The sequence below is a fragment of the Aspergillus sydowii genome (assembly GCF_001890705.1).
Source record: "Aspergillus sydowii CBS 593.65 unplaced genomic scaffold ASPSYscaffold_15, whole genome shotgun sequence".
NCBI classification, from domain to species: domain Eukaryota; kingdom Fungi; phylum Ascomycota; class Eurotiomycetes; order Eurotiales; family Aspergillaceae; genus Aspergillus; species Aspergillus sydowii.
The window spans coordinates 814735-828219 of record NW_024467873.1 but is presented as its reverse complement, the minus strand read 5'-3'; the positions used below and the strand labels follow the sequence as shown (position 1 = coordinate 828219).

The 13485-nt window shown below is 50.3% G+C and overlaps 4 protein-coding genes across 4 annotated transcripts; 2 read left to right on the top strand and 2 right to left on the bottom strand.

Annotated features, from left to right (window-relative positions):
* Positions 1-1146: 1146 nt before the first annotated feature.
* On the bottom strand, positions 1147-3069 carry ASPSYDRAFT_50750 (ubiquinol--cytochrome-c reductase subunit 2). Its single transcript, XM_040848143.1, has 4 exons — positions 2735-3069; positions 2463-2637; positions 1541-2385; positions 1147-1479 (listed from the first exon to the last, which is right to left on the bottom strand). Exons 1-4 carry the CDS (start codon positions 2975-2977, stop codon positions 1384-1386), a joined length of 1359 nt encoding a protein of 452 aa, XP_040697785.1. The 5' UTR covers positions 2978-3069; the 3' UTR covers positions 1147-1383.
* A 453-nt stretch (positions 3070-3522) lies between these two features.
* Positions 3523-5655, top strand: ASPSYDRAFT_50749 (putative DNA directed RNA polymerase III subunit Rpc82). The gene is made up of 3 exons (XM_040848142.1): positions 3523-3578; positions 3661-4470; positions 4532-5655. Exons 1-3 carry the CDS (start codon positions 3540-3542, stop codon positions 5528-5530), a joined length of 1848 nt encoding a protein of 615 aa, XP_040697784.1. The 5' UTR covers positions 3523-3539; the 3' UTR covers positions 5531-5655.
* A 559-nt stretch (positions 5656-6214) lies between these two features.
* Positions 6215-8442, bottom strand: ASPSYDRAFT_162108 (phosphate-sensing transcription factor PHO4; the record flags this gene model as incomplete). The annotated part of the gene is made up of 2 exons (XM_040843060.1): positions 6215-7789; positions 7876-8442. 2 exons carry the CDS (start codon positions 8440-8442, stop codon positions 6215-6217), a joined length of 2142 nt encoding a protein of 713 aa, XP_040697783.1.
* Positions 8443-10533: 2091 nt separating this feature from the next.
* ASPSYDRAFT_36203 (uncharacterized protein) lies at positions 10534-12824 on the top strand (the record flags this gene model as incomplete). The annotated part of the gene is made up of 3 exons (XM_040845401.1): positions 10534-11275; positions 11336-11794; positions 11851-12824. 3 exons carry the CDS (start codon positions 10534-10536, stop codon positions 12822-12824), a joined length of 2175 nt encoding a protein of 724 aa, XP_040697782.1.
* Positions 12825-13485: the final 661 nt, after the last annotated feature.

Here is a 13485-nt window from a genome sequence, read left to right as displayed (position 1 = left end):
CTTTCGCAACATACATCCGGAGACAGCGTCCAAAACAGCTATTTCGTGTTTATGGATCCAGCTCTCGTATACTGTCCGAGACGCCCACTTCCATCACACACAAGTACTTCGCGGGTCACCCTTACAATCGGAGTTTAAGCAGTGGTGATCTCCAGCCTGTTGTTTGGTTGGTTCCTTGTGTTGAAAAGCTTTTCAGCTACCGCATTACTATTCCAAACTGCTACGGCAAGCTGGTATTGGCCTGTGAGCTGTTATTAACCTGGTATGCACGACGAGATTAAGCAAAGCTCACCAAATTTAGCAGCTCAGTGCACCGCATCTACAACGTGGGTTTGTGTTTAGAACCTACGCAACAAATGTGCCCTTGGGTTTCTAAGGACTGAGCGTCTAATATACCTCGCATAAGATAATGTCTTTGATAACAAGTCGAGAAATGATCGGATAACATCGCATACCGCACGGCATGTATGCGCCCGGCTGGTATCTTAAGAGCCCCAAAGCCAGAGCAACAGCTCCCCAGAATCCTCTTTTTGGGGTTAGTTCCACTTTGCATCTCGGAACAGAGATGCGTCCTGGCATTTTTATCATGGAGTTACCATGCGGATCCCGATCTAATTGGACCTGACAATATTTCTACAGGGCTAGGATTGGTGACTGATCACGGACTCTTGCTGAATGTTTGGTAGCTTTTTATTACAATGCATTTACTGAGCTAGAATCCGGCAAAACACTTTCAAATCTTCATTCCTACAAGTATGAACAAGACTTTTGTATGGGAAAAGATTGCTGGCAATGGCTTTGAAGTAACTCTTTTGATTGGGCATGTAATGTACCGTTACTATCAATTCAGATCCCCTCGCTCAGGTAAATAGAATTATACAGAGATTCCTGTAAAGTTGAATTAGACATGTAAACGAAGGGGCCGAGTGCTTTTAAGCGGTGGTAAGTGTCTAACACTAATGACTATGGTCGTCATGTGGGTGACGGGTCCCAACGTTTACGAATAAGCGTACATACTACTTATTGTTGCGGGACGGATATTTCCCCAAATACCGCCCCTGTGTCGGCTTACTACTGGCGACGATTGATATGTAGTCTATAAAGCTGTATAGATTTGATGCGTAGCGGATATAAACATAAGAATACAGATTCGATTGTATTACAGTCACACAGCTACAACCACAAGAACTATCACAAAAAAAGAAGTCGACAATGGATAAAAGGAAAACAAGGGAAAAAGATATCTGCGGAGATTTATCTAGACACATGAAAGATTCGGCGCTCAGGTTTTGGTTCTTTTGTCCCGGGACAGTCTAGCATGTATTGTGTACATTCGTTTTGAGTCAATTGTGGGTCGGTGTGCGAGGGTGTTTAAACGGGTGTTTAAACAGTCAGGCCCAGATCGGAGGCGTAGGGGAGCTGGGATAGGTCACCGACGGAAGCGACAGAGGCCTTGCCAGAGAGGAAGGACTTGGCGGCCTGGATAAAAACATTAGATTGAATTAAATTAGATTATGTTTTGGAGGGATAAAAGACTTACATCCTTGACCTGCGCCTCGGTGACACTGTCGACACTCTGGGCAACCTCAGCGATCTGGTAGGGCTTGCTGCCGTTGATAAGGCCGGAGCCAGTAAGCTCGAGGCCGGTCTCGAGGGTCTGAGCAGACTCGAGAGCGCGGAACTTGGCAAGGGCGGAGGCCTTCTTGATCTCGTCGGCGGGGATTTCACCGGCGGCGGCCTTCTTCAAAACATCGACGACGCTCTTGCCGGCGGACGCAACCTGGTCGGCCTTACCGTTGAGAGAAACGGCGAGAAGACCAGCGTCGGAGTAGGAGTAGTTCTTGGTTGAGACGCGGAGCTGCGAGAAGCCCTGAGTAGCCTGGCTGAGGAGCGAGAAGCCGGGTGTCCACTTGATGGAGGACTCGCCGCCGAGGAGGGCAGCGAGAACGGAAGCAGCGGGCTTGTAGGCAGCGGTGCCGAAGGCGCCACTACCGGGGAAAGCAATCACAACGGAGTTACCAGCCTTGGTGGAGATACGCTGCTCACCACCGTAATAGGTGGAAGCGGAGTCGGACTTCAAGTTGCCGGCACTGGGCAGACCCTTGAAAAAGTCACCAACCCACTTCGAGAGCTCCGAAGAACTGACACCGCTACCGACGAGGGCAACGTTGGATTTGGCGTAGGCGTTTTTCGCGAACTCAGCAATAGCCTCGGCGGAGAGATTCTTTTCGTAGGGGACGTGGGCGGAGGGTGAGATGCTGTTACCGAGACCCTGGTGGAAGGCAACACCGTGAGCAGCATCGACAGCGATGGCCTCAGGGTTATTGGCAATAGCGACCTGTCTAAGTTTGAGGAGCTTAGAGACGACTTCGTCGAGCTCGTAGCCTTTGGGAAAATAAAGCTCGTTAGCAAACCGAATACCAAGGTTTTCACCGGCTGCCTTCTCGATGTAAGGGACTTACCAGGGAACTTGGTCTGGGAAGCAACTTCCGCCAACAACTCCACAAAGTATGGAAGGTCGTTTGCAAGGAATTTGGTCTTGAGAACGATGTTCTCACGGGAATGTGTCGAGGAGAATTCACCACCCAGCAGCTCAACCTCCCGAGTGATCCGCAGCGCCGAACGTTTGAGTGTAGACTATCAATTGATTAAAAGAAAGGTATTAGCACGTTACAGTTCATCCAGTAATTCGTGGGAAAGCAGTGAGAACAGCAATTGAGGTGTAATGACAAACCTGGAAAGCAAAGAGCTCAAGGGCATCGGAGAAACCAGGGAAAGGCTCATAGCGGGAACCAGCCTTCGCAACCAAAGCGAGGGCACCAGTGACACCGGCAGGCTCCCTGTTGGCAATCTTCACGCCAGCAGACTCGGAAACGTCGTACTGGAGGCCTTGAGGAGCGGCAGAGGCCATGCCCCGACGGCTAGCACTCTGGAGCGCACGGGGCGCATTTCGACTGATGGTGGACCGCGACAGCATCATCGCATGTGTGGGAAGACAAGGAGGAGAGGAGCGTAGAAAGCCGGCGAAGGCTCGACAGCAATTGGAAGGGTGGTGGTGGTGGATGGGAGGTGGGAGGGGGGAGAAAACGGCTCTCTGCTGGCTGGTGGTTTGACGACGTCTGAAAAGCTTCAAGTTGATGCCGGCGTTGTGATTACTCGTTTTCTGATTGGTCTGAATTGCGAGCGCGGGCGGAACCGGTACTCCTAGTCATGTGACATCAGGTGACTATAATCGCACGTGAGTCGTGGAGAACATTTGCGATAAGAGAAAAAAAGACAAGACAGCAACTTGAACCTGGAAAGCAGCCGAGCCTCACAAATTACTGAGAATTTCTACTTGGCTGAATTTCTCATATCCACACATTCTCCCCATGACCTTTTCGCGGTGACCACCGTGCTCCTTCTAGGGAATTGAAGCTGGAGGATTCTCTAGAAGACTAAAAGATGGCATCGCAGGTATGCGAAATTACGCAGTTCGGATACAAGAAGCTTACTGCATTTGCTGACAATGCGGGTGACAGTATGCAGCGGAGCTCTGCATGCTCCTAGTCGAAGATAATTTCGGCGAGCTTTTTGGTGTATGTTGAGTTCGGTGAATCAAGGGTTTGCATATAGTACGATGACAGTGTCGGCTGACCTTGGACTTGTTGAAAATGGCAGCGCATATTCTCGACTCTGCATCGCTATGAACGACTCACTCTGCAGCGACTGCTAAATTTTACCCACCTTTCCGAAAACCGGGTCCGTGCGGCGCTCGTTGCCATGATCCAGCACCACCTTGTGTACTTTTATACTGCCGTCGAAGAAGGCGGCGTTACCTATTACAGTGCGAATATGCAGGCGGCATACTATCTCACCAGGTCTGGGAAAATTTTGGAACTTGTCGAAAATCGACTAGGGAAATACGCCGCCACTGTCATGTCGACGATCATGTACCTCGGTCACGCCCAAGTAAGTCACCTCGAGACTCTACCGGAGTTACGACCCGACGCGCCAGGAACAAATGGGGTCAATGCGGACCAGGAGAACCTGGTAGAAGAGGAAACGGAAGTGAACGGGATAAATGGCGAGCATGCTCCAGAGCAGCCAGCACTTCTCCACCCTACACTGAAGGCCCTATCTGGGCATGGATATATCGTTCGTGTCCGGGAAGCACACTTTCAAAGCCATGCTGATAATATCCTGGCTATTGAACGGCAAATAAGAGCAGGAGATTCAGCGCAAAGCCTAAAGGGGAAAAAACTGGAAGAGTATGTGTTAGAAAAGACAGCCGAAATGCTCAGAGAAAAGCTAGACGGTGACCTCACACGTGGATTGGTCGTCGGTGGAGTACCCCGGGGAGTCAAACGGAAACACGCCAATGGAGTTACAGACGATACCGATAATAAAAAGGGGCGATTCGACTACGACGATCTCGCAGGCGGAGAGGAGGAAGAGAATGAATGGTTGGACGACGAAGTCCCCATGGAGGTATGACCGCAATCTCGTTCTTACAACTTGGTTGCAACAAATCTAACGCTGCGTTCACCAGTCCTCATTAACAGTCCGGGTGAACTATGAAAAACTGGATGTTGCTCTTCGAAATCGGCGCTTCCTGGAATTTGCTGAGCGTGACGCGCCGCCAGAAACAGCACAGATCTATGACTACCTCCTCCGTCGCATCGAATACCAAACCACTAGATGTCGGGATACAGTCGAGATTCCTCGCGAAGGCGAAGAAGGCGAACAGTACTCAGTTTCCATCCCCCTGAGCGCCCTCGCACAAGATATCGACCCCTACCTTGACCTCACAGGGTCCCTAGGGCCCACAGAAACCCCGACAAATAATCGACTTGGTAAACGCCATTTGAACGACACCGTAAATGGTGACGATGATGACGATGGTGACACCAATGGGAGCCGCACCTTCCAAGTCGACCAACACCTCTCTCTCCTCGCTCAACCACCCCTTAACCTGACCTCAAAGCGTTTAAATGGCGGTATTATAACCTGGACAGTCGAATTCCGTCACCTAGCCCGCAAACTCCGCCACCTCGAACTCGAACGCATCGTCGAAGCCCGCTATGGCGACGTTGCCCTCCGCGTCCTCCGCGTCCTCCAGGCAAAGGGAAAACTGGACGAAAAGCGCCTCCAAGAAATCAGTCTCCTGCCATTCAAAGACCTCCGCCAGGTCCTCGCATCCATGCAGGCAGGGGGCTTTGTCGATCTCCAGGAAGTTCCCCGTGACGCGCAACGTCAGCCCTCTCGCACCATCTACCTCTGGTTCTACGATCCAGACCGCATCCGCGATAGTATTTTACAGGACACATATAAATCAATGTCACGATGCCTGCAACGCCTAAGATTTGAGCGTGGTCGACTGAAGGATTTCCTTGAAAAAACGGAACGTAGCGACGTTAAGGGAAATGAAGAACTGTATCTTTCCGAGGGAGAATTGGAGAGGCTGCGTGAATGGCGAGCCAAGGAATCGTTGCTGCTTGGGGAAGTTGCGCGGTTAGATGACATGGTTGCTGTGGTCCGCGATTATTGAGTTGGCATAGCTTCCTGACATTTGGAACGGAGTAACGAGCAATGATAATATTGAAAAAAAGTTCTCTTTCTGACATATGTATCTTTACCCTGCTGCTTAGGGAAATGCCAGTCGTCCAGACGGCCACTATGGAATAACAATTCTTAGATCTAAAATAAAGTGAGAGACCCGTGGTCTCAACTTATTATTGTCTATGGAGAAAAGTTAAATATCTGGGAATAATCCCAGAGATGATGAATTGGATAGATAATTGTTCAAATGCAAGGCCTCATTATTATATTCGGTTATAATAGGGCAGCAGGTCACCAAGAATGGTGAAGGGGAAAAGAAAAAAAAAATTAAAAAAAATAAGAAACAAGAAATAGAAACAAGGGTGAAGCCCAAATAGCAGTCGAAGATGAGAACGGATATGCTTGAACCACGAACACCAGTAATCAAAACATGACGTCCCACCAGCTGCGAATCCGAGAAAAAAACAATGAGGGGAATCAACGGGCATAATCAGAAAGCCTCCCTAACCAGACCAGATAGGTACAAATCAAACTATAATTGTCTCATGGTACAACCAAATTTTCACACCATTCACTCTGCCCGTCTACATATCGCGTTCAAACCGTTTCTCATAAACAATACCACGTAAACACACACGATTTAAAGGTTATGACTGAGCAAGGTTAGCCTTTATTATGTCGATTCTATAGCTGAAGCCTGAGCGCTGTCCTGCTCGGAGTTGTCGTTGGCCGCCTTGGGATCGCTGGGGAACGTTGTTGACCCGTTTGATACGCCATTTTTCCTGTCCTTAGAATCCCCGGTGCTTTGGCCCGTTCCCAATTTGGCTTCAGCGGCTGCGAGTTTCGTCCTCGTTACGTCGAGTTCCGCTTTGAGCGATTTTATATAGTCAATAGCCATCTCCACTGTGCTGGCTTTGCTGATCGGTTGGTTTCCGGCCTTTTCTTTCTCCTTGTCAGGCTTCCCGTTGAGAGCTGCCGCTTCCTTACTTTGTTTTATTTGAACATAAGCAGCCGGGATGAGAGTTTCAATCTCTTTGAGAGCGTTGTTAATGCGATTCCGTCGTCCCTGCTCTGCGAGCTTGTGATTTGTTCGCTTTGAACTTAGGTTCTCAGCCAAGTTTTCGGGGTAAGAGACACCAGGAAGAAGGGTGCCGTCTATTATTTGCTGATAGTTCGACTTTAAACCGGCAAGGAGTGTCGATGGGGTATCACCGGACACCAGTGGCTGTATGTTGGGGCTAATTTTAGGCCGCAGGCTAGGACTGGGATGCGCTGAACTAAGACTTTGCCGCTTTCTGTTCACGGGCCCGAGCTTTGGGGTTTCTGATTTCCTCGCAACTGGGCCACTAGGAGATGGCATGGCAATGGAACGGGGGCTCGGGGCGACAGAGGCGGAGTTTCTCTCTGAAATCCCGGCTTGATGAGACTCCGATTGCGTCGTACCATTAGCCGATATGCTTGGAGATGCTGTACTGGTCGTATCTATACGAGACATCTGGGGCCGAAAAAGTTGGGCAGACGGAGTTGCTGCCTCAGGGAGAACAACATCCTCCATGACATCGTCATGGTTTTCAGCCACTGGTGGTTGAGTAGGAGTTCGGTTATGGTCCGACACGGCGCGAACATGCGGCGATCGTTGAATACGCATCAGCATCGCCGGCGTCGCTGGCTCGCTGCTGTTTTGCTGTTGACGGGTATGCGGTGTGATTGCAGGTGACTTCCGGGCTGGTGGTAGCGCCGGTGGTGGCATCAATGGCTCAGAGAGCGGCTCGGGAGACACCGAATCCTGACCGGAGCTCTCAGCGCTGCCATATGGTGGTCCATGTGGTCCACTTCCGTTTTGCGGTTGCGATGTAGGGTTCACTTGGCCTTCTGTAAGGGAATTCATGACCTCATCCGTCAAACGAGATTTCGTCCGCATTGGTCGCACCGAAGGAGATTGCTGTTTCTTAGCCCGAGAGATGAAAGTTTTACTGGCGGCAGACGGCCGCCGCTTTTGCTTGCGCGCTACACCAGGCGAAGATGGAGCAGATGATAATTGAAAGCCGTTGTCGACGGGCGAATGGACAAAGTTCACTTCAGTGAGCGGACCAGAATGAATGGGGAAGCCGTTCGAATTAGTATTTTGGGCCTCGATGGCAGGTGAACTGAGAGGGCTGAAGTATTCTCCAGGGATGGTATACTCGGGCTGTCTGAATTGGGATTCTAAGGGCGTCATAGCGGGAGAAACAAGAGGAGTGTAGAGGGCCTAGAAGAAGAGAGCAGATCAAAAAACGCATTAGCGATGGAGGTCTAAAATGTCAAAGCCGATAAGGGACTTTGGTCCGCGCATACCTGTTCCTCCATCATGCGAGAATATCGATCGTACATCTCCGAGTTATCACCCACGCGCTGAGGGTAGGGTGCTGCATTTCCCTGAAGCTCAATACTGTTGGGAGTCGGCGGAATCATCATCTGGCCCTGCGGAACATACGTCTGAGAGGTCGACTGCGGCTGTTGCTGTTGCTGTTGCTGCTGTTGTTGAGAGGCGTGGAACATTTGGGGTTTTTGAGCATAATACGCCGGTGTCATTGGGCCATTGGAGTAGGACGAGCTATGCGGTATTCCTTGTTGCCCATGGCCAGGCAGTTCGACAGGAAAATCACCCACCATGCGGGTGTAAGACTGCGATTGATCGGCAACACTGTTTGGATCCATGCACATCATCTGCTGTTGCTGGGGCGGGGCGGTTGAAGTGGCCATCGCAACTTGATGAGCGACGGTGCGAGAAGGGAGGTGATCAGTCGGTCCGTGCTGCCCCTCCAGATCCGGGAACTGCATTCCAAACTCGAGGAAATTACTGAACTCATCTTCGGCGGGTGCAGGCATGTCCGACCAGGACATTGAGGGATCTTGCTCCATGGCGAAAGGTTCGTCTCTTGTGCTTGCTTTCAGCGTTGATGGTTTCCCCTTCCCCCACTGCTGTTGTACTAGTTGAGTTATGGTAACGCAGGCCGGAGATTAGTAGTGGTGGACGTATTTCGGGTCGAGACAGAGTTTGAAGAAACAGCGATGGTAAACAGGGGAGAAAGACACCAAATGCTAGTTTCTAGCACCAGCAATTGTTGAATATAACAGTGAGCGAGTGGATGAGGATGAGGGAGGTCTCAAGCAACGCAGATGAGCATGGTGGATATAGGCTACACGGTCCACGAGCGAGCAGAATAATCAAACAACAGAGGCCGGGCTGATATGTTCCAGGCGATAATAAAAGGCCCTCGCGGAGGGAGAATCGAAGCGAGAGAGCGACAGAGCGTGGGGAAGGCTCCGAGACGAAGGACGAGGGTTGGAGTGGGAGCCAAAGTCGCAACGGAGTGGAACACGAGCGAGAACGCCCGGCTCTAACTTCGAACGATTAATCGCTACTGCGCCGACAGTCCCAGGTTCAGTTACTACCTGCTCCACTGGGAATAGACGATTCAAGTTCAACCCTGGCCTGACACTGTCTTTTATCTTGCTTTGCCATCCATTGGCCGCCCACGGCTGCGCATCTGATTTAGATCTTCGCTGGGATTATTGCCGGCGACTCGACGGCCTCTCCAAAACTGACAGACTTCGGCTTCATGATTCAAAACTTAGGCACGGAGCCGACCGGGCAGTCGCTCCTCGCAGCCTCGCAGGTTCTGGTCTCTAGCCTCCTCCCCACCCATGGGCCATGATGGGGCCCATTCGGGAGAGCTCGACTGTTGGAATTCTACTCGGCTGCCCCGATTCGCTGCAACAGCTGTGGCGAATCAGGCCTACTGAAATTTTATCCTCTCGACCCAGCGGAATTATATTGCAGATGCACGGAATGGGGAGACGGAAGTGAAACAGAGCATGCAATATTATTTAGGTTAAAGTTCTTTTTGCAGCATCGCGGCCTTTTCTACTGCTTCGGAACCTTCTAGTGCGCTTTTCCTGGCGGCAGTTGCGCTAAAAGGTTTTAATCTTGCCATCGGTTGGATTGGGGGGGCACTCTCGCGCTTGGGAGGGTTCCCTTGAGCGGCTGAGGCAGGCCTGGGACTCGGAATCGGAGCCTTTCCCCTTCGCCCGCCTCCAAACGGTAATCGACTTGCTCAGATCACAGACTGCAGCTTGTAGTTAACCACCCCATCGACCATAGCAACACCCAGTGCATATGGACCGTCGAAGTCGAACCCAGTAATCAGTCACTAAATCCTTCTTGCCGATCTTTTGCCAGTTGCGTCAACCTGCGCCGACAGGGCTCGAAATCAGCCACAACACTAAAATTCACATCAAACAGCGCCATTCACGCGAGAAAAGGCTAGTCGCTCTGTCGAGGACGGAATGGCCACCTCTCTGGAGTCTGGACAGGCGCATGTAATATCTCAGTCTAGCGTGAAAAATAGATTGGTTGGCACTAGCACTCAAGACAACCGAACATGGTCCCCCATTTGTTATCATGACAGAGATTCCCCCCCTCCTCCCAAATTGATATTGCATGATCGAGCCACTGAGAAAGCTCAAAGAGCTTGTGGCTGGAAGAACCGACATCAACGCTAAGTCAGAAGGGGTAGTAGCACTACGGTAGGTGTCGAGATCAAACTGGAGCCTGCGAAGTCGGAGAATATTAATCCCATGGGACGGTCAAGCACAAGCAGTCTTTAGCAGTCTTGGACATCGACCTCATCCGATGCTCCTCCGAAGTAGGTCAGTAGACTCTGAAACAACAATCCCGGTCGAACCTGAACCAGCTGTGTTGAATGAGAGGATCATCAGACAAGTAGTAGCCTGTCAGCCCACCACTCTCATACGTATCGCTGTGACCGTAAGGATGCGGGGGTCTGGGAGGAATTTTCCAGGAACGTGACCACATCTGACAATACCAGACCAGCCCACCATTGGGACCTCGCTCTTCATCACCAACATCAACTCCATCTCTTCAATGTCTCTATTCCTCTCGCCTTGCATCGTCTGTTTGACGTCTGTGGTTACAGCATTTAGTTCACCATGAGGCCACCTGTCCCGGACGTCGCTCTTCCGCGCTCTCGCAAGCACTCTGTTGAACAACAGCAGTGGATTGATCCCCGCAGTACTACTCCATCCACTTTCTTCCTCTCGCGCAGTCCTCACCCTGATGGCTCTGAGCTCTCCCCAGTTGAATCCGATAATCCAAGAGATAGTATGTACGGGGTACAGAGCTTCGATGAATCAATCTCCGGTGCTTCGGATGTAACTGCTTCGCTTCCGGAGTTGGATTCCCCGTCTGTCAGCAAGCCTGTCACCGTTTCAGCCTCGCCCGCATCCCCTCAACAATGGAGCAACAATTTGGAGGAGGATTCTGGTTGTGCTTCCCCAGAGACACATCAAAGCTCAAGTATCAAGGATTTCGATTCTACTCGCCACAACAAGCTAGATGCACCGTTCGCTTTTTCTAACTTCACATCTCCTCGACCTCTAACTCCGCTGAACCTTTTGAATCCCGATGAACCATCGTCCCTTCCAAGCAGCCCCAAGTCAATCACCAACCAATCCACGAGACATCTCGATGAAATCTCCATCACAGATGATCTCAGCAGTCAGGCAGTTGCTTCCGGCGAAGAAGATGAGGACTCCCGTCCCACGCTCAACGCGAGTTCCGACACCATGTCACAACTGATTATGCCGAGCATCACAATTCCTGATCGAAGACCATTTACAGACAAAGGCAAAGCACTTGGTCGGATGAAACTACTTATGGCGGGGTCATCTGGTAAGAATACACATGGATAGGCGTTTGATATTTGAGACCTGACTGGCTGACACCTACGAGGCTCTGGCAAAACGTCCCTCATCAAGTCCATCGTACAGGTTTGCGAAGACATTGTCCATGTTGACCCATTTTGTGAATCGTCCTCCGCGCTGTCTCTTTCGCATCACGGTGGATCACCCCGCACCTCAAGTCGGCCAACCCACGTCCCCACATACATTTCCGAGATCTACGCTAGCTCGAAGCCTTATCCCAGTTGGTGGTCAGATCTCGAAGACTCCCGTGTCCTTCGAAGACGGAAAAGCTCGGGCGAAGTTGTCCTCGAGCGCAATATTTGCTTCGTCGATATACAGGGAAGCCGGCTAAATCAGACTGCGCAGGTCGACGTCATTATCCAATATATCAGCCAACAGCTTCTCCGTGCCGCCTCAGCACTTGATTGTTCGAACACCGACTTCCAGAACATGCTGGCAGGTAATGGAGGGTCTCAGGTGGACGCCATTCTATATTTCATATCACAGGGTACGTCCCCCACCCCTCTAAATGATGAATTAGATTTCATTGACTCACGGTTCTAGATACACTCCATTCTGACATAGAGTGCATCAGCAAGCTTAGCTCCTGGGCTAATGTGATTCCTATCATAGCCAAGTCAGATCTGTTGACCTCAAATCAAATATTAAACCTCAAATATTCATTTCACGAGGAAGCTAGAGCAGTTTCGCTGAAGCTTTTCCACCTTCTTGGAGAGACATCTCCGGATATTGATGAACCTCCTTTCCCGGTTTCGTCGGCAAAGTCAATTGATGATTCCATCATGGATGCTAGTACATTGATGAGCCCTGACTACGTACAGCCATTGGTTGCCTCCGACCTTGCTCCTTTGGTCCACGCCATCTTTGATCGCGAAAATATGACCTGGATCCGTCATTCGGCGGCTAACAAACTTGCGCAGCGACAAAGAGAAATGACAAACCACCGACAAACTCCACTGCAGAACAATGCTTTATCTTTTTCTCCTAGTCAGTATGGATTTGGATCTAGTTACACGATGGCGCGGATATCCGATTACTCGAGGCACGAGGAGAAGCGCGCTCGAATCCAATTGGCGAAATGGGCATCAGAACTACAGCAAAGCCTCCAAAACGAGCGTGAACGATATTCAGCACTCGCAAGGGGCGAGCGAGCTGTCTGGCTGACTGAGCGACTAGGAGAATGTGTCGTAGATGGCTCTCTTATTCCAGTCACGCAAACTCCTGGCTTCTGCGGACTTGGTGTGCCATCTACAGTTGACAGGCCAAATGGAGGCGTTCTTGTCCGGACCCAAAATGGCCAGAGCGTTGAATATCATATTGCTAGCATTAGTCCTCTCGATCCACTCGGTATCGTCCGGTGGTCTGAGGATCTTAAACAGCGAGGCTGGGCCATTGTCCAAATTGTGGGCAGTTTTGGCGTTGTTGGAGGGCTTGCTCTCTGGCTAGCGAAGAGCTGGGGCTTGTCTTCACGAAGTTTCTCCGAATGGCGTTTTGATTGGTATTGCACCAGCGATTAGACCATTCTCAACACAGAAACAGAAAAGACCGCTGGACGACGACCTTCGTGTCAACAGCCGAGCGGTCTTGGTATTTACATCATGCACCCTTCGTTTCGGCCCTTCTAGCGGCATTATGTCGTACACGATCACGAACCTTTTTTTTTTTTTAAACCCTTCATTCCTGACCTATCTTCCACTCTCATCAAAGTATCTGGGTTGGCGTCTGGCGGTTGGTAGGCATGATATGATACCATGCATTTTGAGGCTTTTTACTCCGCCTCATATCCGGCGTTATCGATTCCCCCTTATCTCTCTTCCTATACCTCTTTCTATACCTCTTTCTATACCTCTTTCTATACCTTCATATATCCTATGCATTCTCACCTATTTCTTTCCTCTTTCGTGGCTATCAAATGGTTAAACCACGGAAATCACATTCTTACTCATACCCCCGTATTCTTGAAATGGCGCAAATTGACAGTTTACTAAATCTGGAGTTTTGGAGTAAATTGAATAATCTATCTCTTGAAGTTTCACCTACCCCCTCGTATCTCTACGATTTATATATGTTTCAGCCAGGGGATTATTCCTAAAATAAATTTTTGGTTTGTATACAGGGAAATCTTCGTATCCATCCTCAAAAAGCGTTTGCTAATACAGCTGCCTGGATAGGTAGCTA